Source organism: Vigna unguiculata, chromosome 4, assembly GCF_004118075.2.
Source record: "Vigna unguiculata cultivar IT97K-499-35 chromosome 4, ASM411807v1, whole genome shotgun sequence".
Classification (NCBI taxonomy): domain Eukaryota; kingdom Viridiplantae; phylum Streptophyta; class Magnoliopsida; order Fabales; family Fabaceae; genus Vigna; species Vigna unguiculata.
Genome location: NC_040282.1, coordinates 12,404,592 through 12,425,614, shown reverse-complemented (window position 1 = coordinate 12,425,614; position 21,023 = coordinate 12,404,592). Strand labels below are relative to the sequence as shown.

The following is a 21,023-nucleotide window of genomic DNA, read 5'->3' as shown; positions in this document are numbered from 1 at the left end:
AATCAATAATTATAGAACATATATTGTTTAAAACATTACATCTTGTATAAAAGTTGTTCTCTCATTGTGTGATGTTGAAAACACTAGGTTGGTTTTTCAGAATTCTTCTAATCATGAGAAGATTTCCTTTACAAGGGTATGCATCCTCTCCCTTTGACTCTTTTGAGCTTTCACTCTCACTCTCACTAGTGTTTTAGTCTTCTTGACTACTATAATGGTCAATGTCCCTTAAGATGATAGTCCTTTTGGTGGGGCACTAAGAAACTACATGGCCTCTTGCCAAACACTTGACGCACTTAATATCACTAGTACGAGTGTGTGTAGATGCTTCACCCTTGCCTTGTTCATGTTCCTTGGCTAGATTCTTATGGGGTTCTTCCTTTTCTTTCTTGAAATCTTCTTTGACATAAGAATTAGAGGAAGCTTGATCTCTTTTAGAAGACGATTTCCTTAATAGTTGTTGCCCTGCTTTGATATACATTTGACATAAGTCATTCCAATCTCTATAAGGTAGTAGCTCCACTCTATCTCTTATATCAAGGTTCAACCCACTCAAGAACCTAACTATATTTATATCCTCTTTCATCTATACTTGCCTTCATCATGAACAACTCCATCTTTTGTCTACATTCCTCCATAATCATAGACTTTGTTGAAGTCTCTAGAGTTTATCCATGAGTTCCCTACTGTAATAGGAGGGAATGTGTCTACTCTTAAGGGCAGATTTTAGCTCATTCCACTATGTGAAGGTAGGATCCCTATGGCGCATGGTATCTTAGATCAAGACGGTCCACCAATACGTGGCATACCCTTGAAAGATAAGGGTAGCCAAAGGCACCTTCCTTTCTTCACTAAAGGTTTGTAGAGTAATCTTAACATCATAACATTGCACATTCAAGAGTAATTTTACAAGAGGTGGAGGCCTTCATTTATAGTAGAAGGTAAGCTCCAAATGCAAGCTAAATTAGCACCTAAGTGAAATGCAAATGCTAGATCTAGATCTAGATCTAACTCCTAGATCCATATTTCATGGATCACTTGCCCTATGGCATGTCAAGCTTCTTTCATTTGCACCATGTGCTAAATGTGCAAAGCATGGACAAGTTAGCAACATTCTCGAGCTTGGCTTTTCAAATTGGGCTTGAATAGATCCAATTTCAAAATCTAGGTGAATTATGAACTAATCTACTTTTCTATACATTTACAATTAATTAAAAGCTTGGCCTAAACACTTAGCTCAATTTAAGTCTACACTAATGGACTTTTAGGAATCTTGATGTCCTTTTTAGCCCATGAGAGAAGCATAGTGATTGGAATTTGATTAGGCCTATGGCTAGGCCCAAGTCATCTTTACATAAATGATAAATGTGTTAAGCTTTTTGGTTGATTTGGGGGACACACACCTTTGTTTCACATGCATGGGAAAATGAGTTGAGTTAGCTACGAGGGACTTAAAGCTTGAGCTAGTGGTGTGCTATAATGTTGTGAGTAGTAGGGTGATAACCCTTTTGTCTATTGCTTTGCAAAGCATAGAGACTACTACTGCAAGTGCACGCCTCTAGTAAATTTCGATTTCAAGGGCATGTATCTGGATAATTGAGTTTAGAGTCATTTGTTTTGTGTGCATATACATTCATTGTATTTTATCCATGTTTAGTTTGTATATTTATAATATGAATTATTTGTTTTATCTTAACTCTTTTGTATACTAGCTTACCTTTATTGGTGTGAGTAGATGAAAATGTAGGTTTAGAGACACCTTTGAAGTTTAAAGAGTCATCAATTATAGTAGTAGGAGGTATCTAGGAGCATTAGTACTAGTTAGTCTTGTTGGTTTAGTATGGTTGCATAAATGTCATATTTTTATAATCTCATCTTTTGTAAGACTGTATTAATATACTTTATACTACAAATTACTTGTTTTGAATGTTATTATGAAGTATCATATTTTATTAGTTTTAAGCTTAAAAAATGGGATGTTTTATGTATGATCTTTATATTCTAAATTATATATTCCAAAACTATTTTGATTATATATTTTAAAACTTAAAATGAAAAACCATACTAAAGAGTAAAATTGAAAATTTTAAATGTACAGGTTTAGGATAAAATTATGGAGGTGTAAGGTTATGAAAGGTGAACATGATGCAATCCTCGTCAAACGTTATGTTATGCACCATATTACGTAATAGAGTCAAATTCAATTTTTGAATATGTTTTAGCACGAAAGAAGAACTTAAAAGATTTACCTATAAGAAAAAGAATAATAACAATTTTCTTAATTTAAAAAATGAAAGAAATCAACTTAAAAGGGAAAGTAATGTTCCATAATCGCCGTTTTGAAATCAAACTTGCAATTAAACTAAAAAGAAACGAAATCTTATGAAAATTTAACAGAAGTCCAAGAATAATAAAGTTCAAGAAGGGATATATATATATATATATATATATATATGTTATGAAATAAAGTGAATAACATAGAGAATAATAGATAATAGAGAAGAAACAATAGAAAATAGAAAATGAGAGAATAGGGAGCAACTCATCTGTTTGTATGTGTGTCTTATTACTGATAGGACGAGTCCTATTTATAGATACAATATGGTAACCCAGAAAGGATATAAAATCAAATAGTAAATACAAAATATTACATAAAGAGTAATGAATAATATGATTATCAATCATATGAGTAATTGTATAAATCAATGGACGACCATTAATTCATAACACTCTCCCTTGGGTGTCCATTGATAAAAGAATGTGTCTCGTTAAAACCTTACTAGGAAAAACCCTTTGGGATAAAAACCTAGTGAAGGAAAAAGAGTACATCATTCTATATAATATTGTTCTTTGCATCTTCTATTTCTCCCCCTCATGTAAACTTACATCATTAAGATGGCGGAGTCCAATCCTGTGAACCAATTGCTCAAAAGTTCTCCTTGGCAAAGACTTTGTAAATAAATCTGCTAGATTTTCACATGAGCGAATCTTTTGGATCTCTACATCACCATTTCTTTGAAGATCATGAGTGAAAAAGAATTTTGGAAGAATATGTTTTGTTCTGTCTCCTTTAATATATCCTTCTTTCAATTGAGCAATGCATGTACTATTGTCTTCATATATCGTTGTTGGTTTCATTTTTCCCAAGGATAAACCACAAGTTTGTCGCACATGTTGAATTATAGACCTTAACCAAACGCATTCACGACTTGCCTCATGTAATGCTAAAATTTCTGCATGATTTGACGATGTTGTTGTTATTGTTTGTTTCACAGATCGCCATGAAATCGCTGTGCCACCACATGTGAACAAATATTCTGTTTGTGATCGACCATTATGAGGATCTGATAAATAACCTGCATCTGCATAACCCATTAGATCTAATTTTGAATCATTTGGGTAAAACAAGCCCATATTCATAGTGCCTTTAAGGTAACGGAGTATTTGTTTTACTCCATTCCAATGTCTTCTTGTAGGTGAAGAACTATATCTTGCTAACAAATTTACAGCAAATGCTATATCGGGTCGAGTATAATTAGCAAGATACATTAGTGCTCCTATAGCACTAAGATATGGTACTTCAGGACCAAGTAGTTCTTCATCTTTTTCTTGAGGTCTAAAAGGGTCTTTATCAACATCTAATGACCTCACCACCATTGGAGTGCATAGTGAATGTGATTTGTCCATATAGAACTTTTTAAGCACTTTCGTTATATAAGCTTCTTGATGTACAAGAACACCTTTGTTTAAATACTCAATTTGTAATCCCAAACAAAACTTTGTCCTTCCAAGATCCTTCATCTCAAATTCTTTCTTTAAACAATCAATTGCCTTTGTGAGCTCATTAGGAGTTCCAACTATGTTTATGTCATCTACATAAACAGCAATTATGGCAAATTCATTCTCGGATCTTTTCATATAAATACAAGGACAAATAGGGTCATTTTTATACCCTTCCTTTAATAAGTACTCACTTAGACGCTTATACCACATACGTCCTGATTGTTTCAATCCATAAAGGGACTTATTCAATTTTATTGAATAATCCTTTTTAGAATTTGCTTTGTTGGGCACATTAAATCCTTCAGGGAGTTTCATATAAATATCATTTTCCAAAGAGCCATACAAATAGGCTGTAACAACATCCATGAGGTGCAAATTCAAACCTTCTTGTGCAACAAGGCTAATTAAATATCTAAATGTTGTTGCATTCAATACTGGAGAATATGTCTCCTCAAAATCAATACCAGGTCTTTGTGAAAAACCTTGAGCAACTAACCGTGTTTTGTATCTAACAATTTCACCATTCTCATTTCGTTTTTGTACAAAAACCCATCTGTACCCAATAGGTTTTACACCCTCAGGTGTGCGAACTACAGGTCCAAAAACCTTTCGTTTAGCAAGCGAATCTAATTCTGCTTGGATTGCATCTTTCCATTTTGGCCAATCATTTCTTTGCCGACAATCTTCAATTGTCATTGGTTTTTGATCATCATTGTCACTTATAACATCCTTTGCTACATTATATGCAAAAACCTTGTCAATATTGACTTTATTTCGATTCCATATTTTATGATTCATGACATAATTTATTGAGATCTCATCATTTTCAACAATTTCAGGTACCTGAGGTTCTTCTGGAACCGAATCATTGATTATGTCAAAAGAATCTTTTGGGACTTTTACCCCCTCGATTAGGCCATCTTGCCTTTTTTCCCTTTTTCTCACACGAGGATTTTTATCTTTGGAACCCAAAGGCCTACCACGCTTTAGGCGTGTTTGAGATTCATTTGCTATATTAGATTGTCCAACAGGAATATCAATTCTGATTGGAGTATTAGCAGCGGGTATATGCGACTTAGTTACCCTTTTTGTGTTAGTAAAAGCATCTGGTAATTGGTTGGCCAATTTTTGTAAATGAATTATCCGTTGAACTTCTAGTTCACACTCTTTTGTACGAGGATCAAGATGAGATAATGATAATTCATTCCAACCAATATCCTTTTCCAGTTTCTTTCTTTCTCCCCCTAACGTTAATGACTATCAGCAAATCGAGCTGTAAATAAGTCACATGTTGATGGTTCAAGATATTTTATTATCGATGGAGAATCATATCCAACATATATTCCCAAACGTCTTTGAGGACCCATCATAGTCCTTTTTGGTGGGGGAATTGGGACATATACAGCACACCCAAAAATTCTTAAATGAGAAATATTTGGTTGTTGACCAAAAACCAACTGTAAAGGAGAGTATTTGTGATAACTTGTTGGTCTGATGCGAATCAATACTGCAACATGCAGAATTGCATATCCCCAAGTAGTCATTGGAAGATTAGCTTTCATAAGTAAAGGTCGTGCAATCAATTTTAGACGTTTTATCAATGATTTTGCAAGTCCATTTTGAGTATGAACATGTGCTACTGGATGTTCAACTTCAATTCCAATTGACATACAATACTCATTAAAAGCATGAGATGTAAATTCACCAGCATTATCAAGACGAATTTTCTTAATTGGATAATCTGGGAAGTGGGCTCTTAACTTGATCAATTGTGCTAATAACTTAGAAAATGCTTGATTTCGAGTTGATAGTAAACAAATATGTGACCATCTAGTGGACGCATCAATTAATACCATGAAATATCTAAATGATCCACATGGTGGGTGTATTGGACCACAAATATCACCTTGTATTCGTTCTAAAAATGAGATTGACTCATTTCTAATTTTTTCTGGTGATGGTCTTATTATCAATTTTCCCTGTGAACATGCAGTACATGAGAAATCATTGGACTGAAGAAGCTTTTGACTTTTAAGTGGATGTCCACATGAGTTTTCAGCTATTTTTCGCATCATGATATATCCAGGATGACCCAACCGATCATGCCAAACAAGAAATTCATTCTTATTTGTAAGCTTCTGGCTTACAATAACATGCGTCTCAATCGCATTAATATATGTGTAGTACAAGCCATAAGAGAAGGCTGATAATTTCTCCAATACACATTTTTTATTTGACTCAATTTGAGTGATATAAAGATATTCAACATCTCCTTCATTATTTGTCTCAATATGATATCCATTTAGACGAATATCCTTGAAACTTAATAAGTTTCTATTGGACTTAGGAGAATAAAATGCATTTTTAATATGCAATCTTGTACCTCTTGGCAGAAGTACTGTAGCTCTTCCAGAGCCTTCAATTATATTTGTAGTACCAGAAATAGTACTAACATTGACTTCTCGCATTACCAAAGTAGAGAAAAATTTATTACTCTTGAGAATTGTATGAGTTGTTGCACTATCAGCAAGGCACAAATCCTCATCATTGGTGTTAATGCCAATATTCATTCTTCATATAAACATAAATATCAATATTAGAGATTACTTTGTAAGAGGAGAGAAAAATAAAATAAAATAAAATAGAGGATTTTATTCATAAAAACATAAAAACTTGTACATATAAAAGCAACATGAATTAAATATAAAACATTGTCTTAAAATTTAATCATAAAATAAAACTATTTTCTAACACTCCCATCACCAATAAGGTGATCAATGCTTCCATCGGGTTTAGAAAAGAAATCACCAATATCAAGATGAGTAGTATCCATATGACCATAATCAGAATCACCATCTTCATAAGCAAAGTGTGTTTCTACATTCTTCTTTTTAAGTGATTCTTGGTAGAGTTCAACAAGATGCTTTGGTGTATAACAGGCACGGGTCCAATGACCTTTACTACCACAATGGTAACATATATTTTCAGCCTTTTTGCCATTATTTTCACCCCTTTCTTTTTCCTTTTTCGCATTCTTGTTCCACTTCTGTTGATGAAGTTTCTCTTTGAAATTTCCTTTATAACCATGTCCACGACCATGATTAATAGCACGACCACGACCACGACCATGGCTACGACCACGGCCAAAATTACGACCACGATTATTATTATGGTCTTGACCTCGTCCATGATTATATGGATCAGATGTTGCTGCATTCACTTCTGGGAATGGAGCAGAACTAGTTGGTCGGGCCTCATGATTTTTCATCAAGAGCTCATTATTTTGTTCAGCCACAAGAAGGCATGAAATCAATTCAGAATATTTGTGAAAACCTTTTTCACGATACTGTTGTTGCAAAAGCAAATTAGTTGCATGAAAAGTTGAGAATGTTTTTTCCAACATATCCTCATCAGTAATTCTTTCTCCACATAGAGTCAATTGAGAAGTAATTCTAAACATTGCAGAATTATATTCACTTACAGTTTTAAAATCTTGCAACCGTAAATGCATCCAATCATAACGAGCTTTTGGCGAAATCACGGTCTTTTGGTGGTCATATCTTTCTTTTAAATTTTTCCATAATACAGAAGGGTCTTTTATAGTAAGGTATTCAATTTTCAACCCTTCATGAAGATGGCGACGAAGGAAAATCATAGCTTTAGCTTTATCTTGTTCAGATGCTTTATTTCCTTCTTTAATAGCATCACCCAGACCCATTGCATCTAGATGAATCTCAGCATCTAAAATCCATGATAAATAATTCTCCCCCGAAATATCAAGGGCCGCAAATTCAAGCTTTGCAAGATTTGACATGTTTTAGAACTAGCACATAAAATATTAATATAATCAAATTTCATGTATGAAATTATTAAAATCAAATAATAATAATAATATGACAGAGAAAAATAAATCAAACAATTATCATTACACAAAAAAAATGAGATAAAGTTTGTGAATGAGAAAAAGATTAGAAAGAACCTCGGTTAAGGAATGTAGAGCGTTGTTCTTAGGGAGAAAAAAAAATATGTCTTCACACTCAGTTGGATAACCCTCGTGCTGATAACGTGTTATAAAATAAAGGTAATAAGAGAGACAAAGGAGAGGAAGAATAGAGAATGAGAGAGTAGGGAGCAACTTCTGTTTGTCTCAATATAATATCCATTCAGACAAATATCATTGAAACTTAATAAGTTTCTATTCAACTTCTTGGTAGAAGTATAGTAGCTCTTTTAGAGTCTTCAAATATATTTGTAGTACTATAAATAATACTAACATCGATGTCTCATATTATCAAACAAGAGAAAAATTTATTACTCTTGAGAATTGTATAAGTTGTTGTACTATCAATAAGACGCATATCTTTTGGTACTAGTGCAAAACATTCGTTTTTCATATAAACGTAAATATCAATATGAGATTTTTTTTTTCAACACTCTCATAATCAATTAGGTGATCAATGCTTTCATTTGCTTTAGCAAAGAAAATAACAATATTAAGATGAGTAGCATCCATATGGCCATAATTAGAATCACCATCTTCATAAGCAAAATGTGTTTCTATGTTCTTCTCATTATTTGTAAGATGCTCTGGTTTACAATAAGTACAACTCAAATGGCCTTTACCACCATAATGATAATATATACTTTCATCTTTTTGTCAGCATTTTCACATTTTCCTTTACCCTTTTTCACATTATTGTGTCACTTCTGATGACAAAATGTGTCTTTGAAATTTTCTTTATAACCATGTCCATAATCAATATCATGATCACGATCATGAAAATATAAATCAAATGTTGCGGCATTCACTTCTGGGAATGGAGCAGAACAAATTTGGATAGGTTTCTTGATTTTCTATCAAAAGCTCATTGCTTTGTTCAGTCATACAAAGGCATGAAGTAATGAAATAAATTCATAATATTTATTGCTGCATTCACTTCTGGGAATGAAGCATATTAGGCGGATCTCATGATTTTTCATCAAAAGCTTTATTGCTTTATCCAGCCAGCCATACATAGGCATGAAATAAATTCACAATATTTGTGAAATCTCTTTTCACAATATTTTTGTCATGAGCAAATTAGTTGCTTAGATGCTTTATTTCTTTATTTAATGGTATCCCAATATCCATTGCATCTAAATATATTTCAACATTTAAAATCCAATAGTAGGAATTCTTCCTTGTAATATCAAGGGTCACAAATCCAAATTTTGCAACATTTCGCGTGTTTAGAATTAACACATAAAATAATAATATTAATAATAATAATAATCAAAATAATAATAATAATCACCATCATAATAAAAATAAAAATAATAAGACGGAGATGAAAATTAATAAAGTTAAACAATTCTTATCGCAAGAGGAAGAATATAAGGTAAATTATAATTTGAGAAAGGATTAGAAAGAGCCTGGATTGAGACACGCAGAACACTGACATTATAGAGGAAAAGCTTCCATTAGTCCTCAATTGGTTGGAGCATCGTGCTGATAACGTGTTATGAAATAAAGTGAATAACATAGAGAATAATAGATAATAGAGAAGAAACAATAGAAAATAGAGAATGAGAGAATAGGGAGCAACTCATCTGTTTGTATGTGTGTCTTATTACTGATAGGACGAGTCCTATTTATAGATACAATATGGTAACCCAGAAAGGATATAAAATCAAATAGTAAATACAAAATATTACATAAAGAGTAATGAATAATATGATTATCAATCATATGAGTAATTGTATAAATCAATGGACGACCATTAATTCATAACAATATATATATATATATATATATATATATATATATATATATATATATATATATATATATATATATATATATTGACGAAACTTGACAAAAATTTTAGGGGGCCAAATTATATTTGTTATATATAAATTATTATTTTTAATTAAACAAAAAATTAATTTCTTTACATCATTTTTTTATTCAAAAAAGCACTCATGACAATAGAATCCAAACAACATAACAATATTATATATGAAAGAGTAACATAAAGTTTATCATCAATAATAATATATAAAAAAAAAACAAAAGTTACCTCTAGTTAGAGTGCTCCTCCAACTTTTAAAACCTATAAAAAACATTCAAACAGTTAAAACATGTTAATGACAATCAACTTATTGTCAATTAGAATTCAATAAAAATAAATTCAATTACATGTAACAATGAAAACATCTAAGTCAAGTCATCCGCTTGGTTTTTTACTAAAAAGATAGCATTGTAAGCAATATGCATCATCTTTTAATGGCGAATACTCTAACCATAAAGGAAATAAGCTAAACCATGTGTACTGAAATATTCTTGAATGATCATCTTTATCAGACAATAGATAATTTTCTAGATGCATTTGATATGGACTCCATTTTAGATAAGTCCTTCGTACCTCATCAATTTGATTTGGTGGCTATTGCCAAATTTGAAGACACTTCCCCGGATCACATTCTAAAGTATTTTCAAATTCATTATATGTAACTTTAGGAACCTTAGAGAGTTATTTTTGGTTTTCTTCAATATTTGGATTCTCATGAAGTTTCTCAATTTTAGATGATGTAGATATATTTTTTTCATTTTCATCACAAGTCTTCCTCTTGAAAAAAGAATCAATTCTTTTACTCTTTATCATAATTTTTCTAATATAAATTTGTCACCTCTCACCTATTTACAAAAAAATAAAATTATGAATACCCCAAATTAAATCTTAAAAGCAAAACTCAATATTTTAAGAAAACTAATAACTTCTAATTGATTAGCTTCCCTTACCTTAGAGTAGATTCCTAATCTTGCTCTTCCCTTACACAACTTTAAAGCCTAAAATAGCTCTATCTACACAAAGAAGAGTTTGATCAACAATTAAAACATGATTTTATGATCTCTAACAGATAGAGATATGCCTAGAGTGTAGAAAAGCCACATACAAGAGGGAAACAAATTGCTTAAAAAAAAGGAAAAAAATGAACTTACTCAAAAGAAGAAATTGTTCGGTCCAAAATGTTCACTAACTCTTCAATTTTGTTGTAGTGTAATTTGATTTTGAAAATAATAAGGAAATGATGGTAAAAATTGAGATGAAAACAAAACGAGAGAAAGAGATGGAGGCACGGAAGAGAAAAACCAAATAAAAAAGTATAAAAAATTATAGGTATAATTATTGATTTGGTACCCTAATTTTTTTGTTTTATTCAATTTGGTACCCGAACTTTTAAAATGTTCAATTTGGTATCCCAATTTTTTAAAGGGGTTCATTTTAGTACCTTCCATTAAATACTAATTATCACCGTTTGTGTTGTGTTGAAATGGCACTGTGCATCCGAAACATGTATTTATCAAATAATTAGAATGAAACAAAATTGTCATGGATGAAAGGTTCATGATTTATTGTATGACAAGTTGAATACTTTTCCCTATTCCTATAGTTTCTCTCTTCTCAATGTTTTACCCTTTTCCTTCAAATTATTCCTTTATTTATATCCAGAGTTTACTCCATCTCATGGCAGCACTCCATTGCACCACATTTTTCTCAACAAAACCCCTTTTTTTCTGAGCCTGGTTCTGTTCCTGAACCATCCCCAACAACACAAAAGAAAAGGTTGTCAGATCTTTTTTACAAAACTGTGAGAGAAAATCGAAGTGAAGATGGTGACAACAGTTTTGACAGTGAAAGAACAATGAATGGTGATCATGTATCCCTTAGAGAAGAAGTTGTTAAATTTGTGCAGGGGTGCATTCCAAGCTTGGCTTCACGTCATAGCTTTAGTAAGAGGAAGAGAAAGCTTCTTCTTCCACTGCAATGAACGACCCTCACACCTTCCACCTTCTACCTATATAATCTACTTGATAAATGTAGCTTCTAATTCCACCACGTACCCTAATTTCCACCGCAATGTCTCGAACTCGTCATCCCCTTCTTTACCACGAACCCTAATTCCCAAATCCACCTTCCGATTTAAATTCTCTTTGCTTAAATTTTGTTTTCCAATTATTGTAATAACTTTTTTTTTTACTTCAGAATTTTTTTTTACAATAAATCCACGTGCACAACCCACATTTCTGCCACGTTTTTGATATATAGTGTCACCTCAACACAACACAAACGGTGTTAACCGGAGTGTACTAAAATGAACCCCCTTAAAAAATTGGGATACCAAATTGAACATTTCAAAAGTTTGGGTACCAAATTGAACAAACCCAAAAAATTGGGGTACCAAATCAGTAATTATACCAAAATTATAATAGAAGAAAAAAAACAAAATTTTTAAAATTATAAAAGGATTTTCCAAACTAAATTAATATAAATAAGGTAATAATATATAAATAAAGTAATAATATATAAATATTTTTTTAAATATATAGAAAATAAAATAAAATAAAAATCAATTAATATAAATAAAGTAATAATATATAAATATTATTTTTTAAATAAATAGAAAATAAAGTAAAAAAATGGTTGGGGGAGCCGTGGCTCCCCTTTGTGACAACCATCTTTCATGTGTGTGTATATATATATATATATATATATATATATATATATATATATATATATATATATATATATATATATATATATATATTTCGGTTTTTGTTATGAATTAATGGTCATTCATTGATTTGATAGAGTTACTCATATCATTAATATGATTGGTACTCATATGATTTCATTATTCTTTATGTAAATATTTGTATTAATTACTTAATTACTTGATATGTATCTTTATGGGTTACCATGTATCTATAAATAGAACTTATTCTACCAGTGTTAAGACAAGAAAAAATTGCTCCCTACTTATTCTATTCTTCCTTCTATTCTTTATTCTTCTCTATATTATTAATTTTATTTGATAACAGTTTTGTCTTTAAATAATTATTCTTTTAAACTAAAATAACTGTTACTAATTTGATTCTTTAAGTGATTTTTTTAAGTTGATTGTCTTTTAGAATTTGATTTGTTTTTTAAATTTAACCATTTTTCAAAACTAAAATAGTTATTATAATAAAAAGTTATTTACAAAATAAATAAAAATTATTTACAATAAAATTGTAAAAATGATTTATATTTAATTTTATATAATAATAACAATAATTATTATTATTATTATTATTATTATTATCATCATTTTATTACTTTTTGCTATCGTACGAAAACAAAATTGAACACACATACACATACTGCGTGTTTTTTCTAATAACGATAATTACAATAAGAATAATAAGAATAATAATAACAATAATAATAATAATAATATTATTATTAATTGTGACCGTGATAGTTACTAGAGTGATATTAAGTTAAACTCATTGTGAATGGGACTACATATTTGTCAATAATTATATTAATTGTGTAATTGAAATATTATTGATGGATATGAGTCTTCTTGAATGACCTTAGCAACAAATATTATGATTGATGTGCTTTGAAAGATTTATGATTATCTAATTAAGAATAGATAATCCACCACTAAATAAGTATGAATGAATATGAACTTTATCTGTTAATAATTTTTCTCTCTTATTAGATTATCTTTGTTGGGTTTATATATTTTTCATATATGGGTTATAGTTATAAAGAGATTATGGTATATATATATATATATATATATATATATATATATATATATATATATATATATATATATATATATATATATATATATATATATATATATATATATAACATTAGTCTTACATATATTTGACACCATTTTAACCCCAAAACCTTAAGGCAATGGTGTTATGGGTCTTTATTCTTATATAGTATTTAACTTTGTCTATTTTATCCAATATGGAACTTTTGACTTACACTTGGACTATTCCCAAGAACCTTACATGATTAAAACTTTTAGATACTTGCAGATTTCATTCGTAAAACAAAAATACCTGCCTATTATTTTCATAAACCAAAATACGCACATTATCACTCAAACTTATAAGTTAGAATCAATGGATAGTAGAAAATTTTCAAGTACGATATACTAATAAGCTAATATTTAGATAAATTTCAAGTATTGAATGTTTTTAGATAAATCTAGAAACATTTCATATTGCATAAAATTTTATATCATCATTAACGCCTCTTCTTGTTGGGTGACACTATGGCTCGTCCAACAAGTGAACCTAGGAAGAAAATCTTCCAATATTCTCATAGCAAGGGCCTAGCTCGCTTAGCGAATAGGACCACTGAGAGTAATTCACATAAATTCACCGAACTAGTCCTATCTTGTCCAACAAGTAGGACAACCTTGTCTCACTAGCTTTGCAAAAGTGCACTCTTGCTTAGCGAAGATGTTACTCACCCAACGAGTAGAGCCTCTCCTGCCTCTTTGACTTTGAAAATTATGCTTTAGACTTATTGAGAGAAATTCTCTCCCAACGAGTCTATATAATTTATAAGTCATGACAGATTAGTGAATTTGCTTTCTTTGCTTTAAAAGGTGTTTTTCTTCATTTTCACATATCTAAACCAAGTTTTCAAAGTCAAAATGAACCCTCTAATTTCAATTGATCTAGACTTACCAATATTTGAAGAAATTACAACATCAAAACCCAAACACACCTACCAACTAACCCTAAATCATCAATTCAATCCATTACCAAATTCATATTCTCAACCAATCAATTCATATTACACATAAAATCAATGAACCCAAATCAACATTTAACCATAGTTTCATAGCAAGGCATATTCAATTTTAAATACTAACTTTCCTTACCTGTCCAAGAACACAACACAACTCCTTTGAAATCTAAGTACCCTTAAACACATAGAAAGAAATATCCTATTCAGCAAAGTGATCAAATATAAAGATAAGCTTCATCATTAGGAGTCCTACAATACGTTTTGATCTTCAAACAAATGAATAAAGAGTTAGAATCTCTAAAGAGAAAGTAGAAAAGGAGAAAATTCTCCTTTTTTAGAGATATAGTTGTTTTTATAAAATATAAACTCTATTTACAGTGGCGGATCTTGACGAAAAGTGTTGGAAGGGCCAAATTCGATAATTAGTATAATGCTTCAAAAAATGACTTCTCTAACTGAACATTTTTTATGATTAGTATAATACTTCAACATATGTGAAGAGGTAGAATCTATCTTGTTTTAGTCAATAATTTCCTTTTCATCACTCTTAAACGATTCATTTATTCTTCTATTCTTTATCAATATACCTTTTTTGTAAACAATACTAAAAAATAATTGATCATAATCTAATAAAAAATTAAGACATGTAATTATTAAAACAAAAATATATTCATTATTATTAATACATAATACATTATTATTTTTTCTATATTCATAAAAAAATGAATATACAAAAAGCTCATGAGATAAAAAAAATAATGTTTTCATTATTAATTAAGACAAGGGACGAGAAAGGAAGAAGATAAATGAGAAATATAATGAGTTTATGTCTAATTTTTTATCTTTAAAAAAAAAAAGACATATGAGAGTGAGAGATTATTACAATTTGTGAAAAACTAAAAAGACAATGAAAAGGAAAATAAAAATTATGTCAATAAATATTTGGTTTAATTACTCTTTTGATTCATGTTTTCCTTTAAAAATGTTAAGTTGGTCCTCTAATGTTTCTTTAATCTCAATTTGGTTCCGATTTTTGAAAAACTGATGTAATTCGGTCTTTTACGATAAATTTCGTTAAATTCCTCGAAACAAATCAATGATCTTTTCATTAAAATTGAGATTCTTAATATGAATAATTTACTTTGTTGGTGTAATTAACCTAATCCTAGTATCAATTTTTAAATAAAAACAAGAACCAAAAGAAAAATTAAACCTGAATATTTTTATTTTTTATTATATTTAATTTTATATTTTATTATGTATTTATATTAAATGTTATGTTTAAATAAAAGAAATAAAAAATAAAAAATTTAATTTTTATTAATTTTTAATATGCATTACCTACAATTTAAAAAAAATTATATTTTTATATTATATATATATATATATATATATATATATATATATATATATATAACTGAAAAAAAAAATGAAAATTTTGGAGGGCCAGGCCCTCCCTACCCCATATAAATTCGCCATTGTCTATTTAAATGAATTTTATTTATACTAAAATTTTTGTAATAATAAAATGATTGAGTGTCGCTTGTAAAAGCTATATCTCATTTAGAGGGTTTTCTATCGTCTTACACAATATTTTAGATGAATTATTAGAAAATCATATTTTAATTTGTTACTAACTCAACCTAATTTTTAATTTACTATAAATTTAACTAACGTTTCAATATACTATTATTACTCTTTCTACTACTTATGCTTTCTTATATCTACTCTAGCTACATTAAAAAAAAACAATTTAATGTTTAATTTGGTTTTTAAATGAATATGAACATGAAACATTTCAATAACATGAAATAGGCCAATAAAAGATAATATGATAACAATGGATAATATAAAACATTTTTTTATCGGCACAAAATATAAAACATAGTGCAATGCTAAATTCAATTATGAACAACATGCAAAGTATAGTACACTAACAAATTCAATTCACTACACAATTGATTAAACAACGGACTCAAAAAGATTATTAAACTCAAAAATAAAACTAGTTTGGACACAACCGATTTATGTCTCAATCAACTATGACAATTTAACCGATTTACGATGTAACTAGACAATTTCATCGAATAGTAAAAATCAATTTGATTTACAATAAATGTTAATATTCATTATATTAAGCTTTCAATTGATTATAATCCAATTCCTATCTCATAAATTAGATCATAATCCAGATTTGACACATTTAAAGTTAATGGAAAAAAAACCAATCAAATTTGAAACCGTGAAACAAAATACAAATCATAATATACATGATAATTGAAATCCTGAATCAAGAAGTTAACCATCCAACCACTTTCTAACTCAGAGTTTGAAAATTTTAAAAGTAAAACTAAATCGTTTATATGGTTTTTTTTTACATATACAAATCCAATGATTTTTTTTTACCATATTTTACTTCCATCATTATTTTGTTTTTGTTGATATACGACTCTAAAATATCAATTTTCTATAAATTGTACTATAGTAGTCTTACTTGACAGAATAATTTGATTAATGCTTTTTCTATATACTTTTTATATTTTTGAATTTGTTATATAACTTTTTCTATATTTCCTAATAATCTGATTAATAAATTAAAAGATTTTTTTTAATTTTTAAACTTTTTGGGCTTTTTTAATTTTTATATAAACTTTTTCTTTTTACTTTTCATATATTTTTGGTATAATTCGACTATTAAAATTATATATGAATTTTATTTACTAAAAGGCATATATGTGAATATTTTGAAAAAATCTAAGACAATATTTAATATTAAAATTTTAATTTATTCAACAAATTATAAGATATATGTCAAAGTAAAATAATGTTTTTCTTAAATAAAAAATTGAAAGTAAAAAAACATGAGCTAAAAAGAAGTTGTGCATAGACACGGGAGGATTTCATTAAAAATTAGTATGAGATCCGTGCAATCGGTTTCTTTAGTATTTATGTTGTTACGAAGTTGTAGTAAAAATATATATAAATTTCTTATTTTTTAAATAGTAATTATTTTTTCAACTTTTTAAATTTAGGTTAAAATACTCCGATAGTCCTCATTTTGGTTCAAAAATCTCAAATTGGTCCTCGAATTTTAATTGATCTCAATTTCGTCCTCATTTTTGTAAATGTGTTTTAAATTAACCCAATCGTTAACAGTGTCAAAATTTTTAACGTTAACTTCATTTTAATTATCTGACGTGGCTTGATTCATTAATTTGAGGACTGAAAAATTTGTACGTGGCGTTATTCATTAAAATAAGCATTTGTATGGAAACCCTAAATTACTAAATTAGGATTGAAACTGAGTGTTGAAGAATGGCGACTGGGAGGGCGACTCGCGTCAATGCCGTGAACGTCGACGAAGGTGAGATTCAGCATCGTCGAAGGTGAGGTCGAACATTTCAGTGTTCGATTTTCGAGCTTTAGTGTCGTTGATCGTAGTCGTTCTTGAGCGCCACACCGTGAAGGTGAGTATCAGTTCATCCTTGGCTGTTTAGGGTTTTGTTGGTTGGGAATGATGTTGTATGGCTTTTATTTTGTGATTAAATGTTGCTTGTCCCCCCATTTTCGACAATGAAATCGTTTGATTGGTGGTCCCCTATGCGAATTTTGACATATACACACAGGGTCTTCTCCCAGCTATGCAAGAACTTCTTCCTGGAGTGGACCAGAGATTTTGTGTTAGGCATTTGTATGCTAATTTCAGAAAGCAATTCCCCGGAAAAAATCTTAAACGTCTCATGTGGAAGGCTGCAGGAGCAACACATCCACAGGCTTGGGAGAAGATAATGAGGGACATTAAAGAGGTCAATGAAGAGGCATTCAAACACTTGATTGGTATTCCTCCAAGGTATGCCACCATGAATTGTTACACCATATTAACTGCATCATTAATACATACTGATCTGTTTATATGATACTAGGTATTGGTCCAGATCTAGATTCACTGTAAGAGCCCAATGTGACACCTTGGTTAATAATATGTGCGAGGCATTCAACAGTGTGCTAGTGAAGACTCGAACAAAGCCAATAATAAGTATGCTGGAGGACATTCGTGTTTATATCATGAAGAGATGGGCCAAAAACATATCTAAGGTGCAGTCTTTTAAAGGTTCAGTGTGTCCCAGAATTCTTGACAGGCTTAAGAAGGAATCAAGCTTAACAAGGCACTGGATACCAAGGTAAGAACTTAACTATATTTATGTCAGCAAGCTTAACAGATTTCAGATGTAGTAATTATGTTTTTGTTGTATTACATGCAGATGGTCAGCAGAGAAGTTGTTTGAAGTGAGGCATGCTTCAAATCTAGGGGAACAGTTTGTGGTTAATATTGACAAGATGGAGTGCAGCTGCAGGAAATGGAGCATCACTAGACTTCCTTGTTGCCACGCAATTTCTGCCATGAAATTTTTGAATCTGAAAGGAGAAGATTTTATAGCCAATTGGTTCAGGAAATCAACGTATGAGGAGACGTATAACTCAGTAGTTTACCCAATTAATGGTCAACAGTTGTGGGAAGTTACAGCATATCCTGATGTCCTGCCACCAAGCAAAAGAATTATGCCCGGAAGACCTAAAAAGAAAAGAAGATTGGAACCTTGGGAGCTGAAAAAGGATGAGACCGCAATACGAAAAGGAGGAGTTCGCAAAAGGTGTGCTGTGTGCAGGGAAATTGGTCATAATAGAACTGCTTGTCCTAAAAAACCACCGCCACCACCAGAAGCAGCAGGACCATCACAGCAAACTGGCCCACCAGCACCATCAGGCCCATCACAGCAATCTGGCCCACCAGCACCATCAGGCCCATCACAGCAAAGTGTCCCACCAACAGCATCAGCCCCATCACAGCAAAGTGGCCCATTACCAACAGCAACCCCATCACAGCAAAGAGGCCCACTACTAGCAGCAAGAGCACTAGCCAATCACTCCCAATCAATGCCACCACCAAGTCAATCTCAACGTGCATCAAGCAATCAAATTGTCCAACCAATGAGGAACAAACTCCAAGCTAGAAGGGGGCGTGTTTGGAAGCCTTGATGTTGTTTAAATCTGCTTTGTACATGTTGTTTAAACTTTTGTTGATTGTTGGTTAATACACATGTAGTCTTTTTGGGCAGTCCACTGTCATGGTATTTTGAACAATATTTTGTGTAGGCAGTGGATATATGGATCTATTGTATATTCATGGTGTTTAAGTATTGAATGGATGGATGGATCTGTATGATAATTTGGATGGATGACCAATGTCTTTGATATTAGGTACCATTTACAATGTTGGAATAAATAACTGTGACAGGAATGTGATGCTTTACTCGAACACATATTTGTCCCACTGAAATCCAGTTACATGTACACATTTTATATCACATTTGGTGTACTCCAACATAGTATATTCAAATATATCCATGCCATATTTTAGTACCAAAATCAAAATGCTTTACAAAAATCAATAATTCAAATGGATTTGTCATTACATTCCAAAGGTGCTGAAACTTTCATATTCATTTGGAATCATTACAGCAAGAACTTTAATACATGGTGAATAGAAATATGTTTAATACATACAACAAACAAACCATTCCAAACAACACTTTCACCCATTTTTCCAATCTCATAATACATTTCTCGATACTTATTAATTTGTTTTCCCCTTCCCTTTCTACCATCTTTGTCTTTATTAATTTGCTTTGGTCATCCCTTTCTACCATCTTCGTTGCAGTGTCATCATCGTCATTCTTCGTAGGACCACATCTTTCTTCTACTACATTTTCACTGCACCATGAAAAAAAATTGCATCCAACAACTTCTTCACTTCCACCCTGTCCAACAAAAAATCAACACCACCAATTACAACCAATTACCAAAATTAAGTTTTCCAAATCCTAAATACGCAAAAAACATCAACCAAAACAACAATATCGTACCTTGAACTTTGGGCAACCCCAAAATTTTCTCCCCCTGTTCTTAGCCGTTCTAGCAGTTCTTGTGATTGCCTTCTCACCGCAATAACAAACAGGTGTTAAATCGGACCTCCTCACCGCACCTCCATAAGAAGAAAAGCTGGAATTTTTCATCTCCCAAGCATTGCAAGTACAGGATGAGCAAGAATGAGAGGGAGACATTACCAATCTTACCAATTGAGAACGCAAGACACAGCTTCTTCTCCCCCTTTTCAAACCCTAACATTCAAATGTTATGAAAATAATCTCTTTTTAAAAGAGAAACTAAGAACATATGTGCCAAAACAAGTCAATGACACGTCACAATACACAAAACAGCCACATCATCAGGAATAAACGCCGTCTGTGAACTGATAACGAAAAGGGTTAATTTAAAACACATTTACAAAAATGAGGACGAAATTGAGATCAATTAAAATTCGAGGACCAATTTGAGATTTTTGAACCAAAATGAGGACCATCGAAGTATTTTAACCTTAAATTTATAATCATATAATTTTAATTAATAAGTAAATACTTATAAAAGAAAATTTTATTAATAATTAGTAATAAACAGATAATAAATAAAATTAAATAATAAATATGTTGATTGAAATATATATATATATATATATATATATATATATATATATATATATTCTCTTCGTAAATAAATTATTCAATAATATTTTAAATATTAAAATGATTC

The 21,023-nt window shown here is 30.5% G+C and overlaps 1 protein-coding gene and 1 long non-coding RNA gene across 2 annotated transcripts; both read right to left on the bottom strand.

The window, feature by feature from the left end:
• Positions 1–256: 256 nt before the first annotated feature.
• Positions 257–7,597, bottom strand: LOC114180509. The gene is made up of 2 exons (XM_028066821.1): positions 7,117–7,597; positions 257–465 (listed from the first exon to the last, which is right to left on the bottom strand). The coding sequence occupies exons 1-2, from the start codon at positions 7,595–7,597 to the stop codon at positions 257–259; spliced, it is 690 nt and encodes a 229-aa protein (XP_027922622.1).
• Positions 7,598–20,014: 12,417 nt separating this feature from the next.
• LOC114182527 lies at positions 20,015–20,427 on the bottom strand. The gene is made up of 2 exons (XR_003604107.1): positions 20,300–20,427; positions 20,015–20,194 (listed from the first exon to the last, which is right to left on the bottom strand). It is a non-coding gene; the product is annotated as an uncharacterized LOC114182527 (long non-coding RNA).
• Between the last annotated feature and the right edge of the window lie 596 nt (positions 20,428–21,023).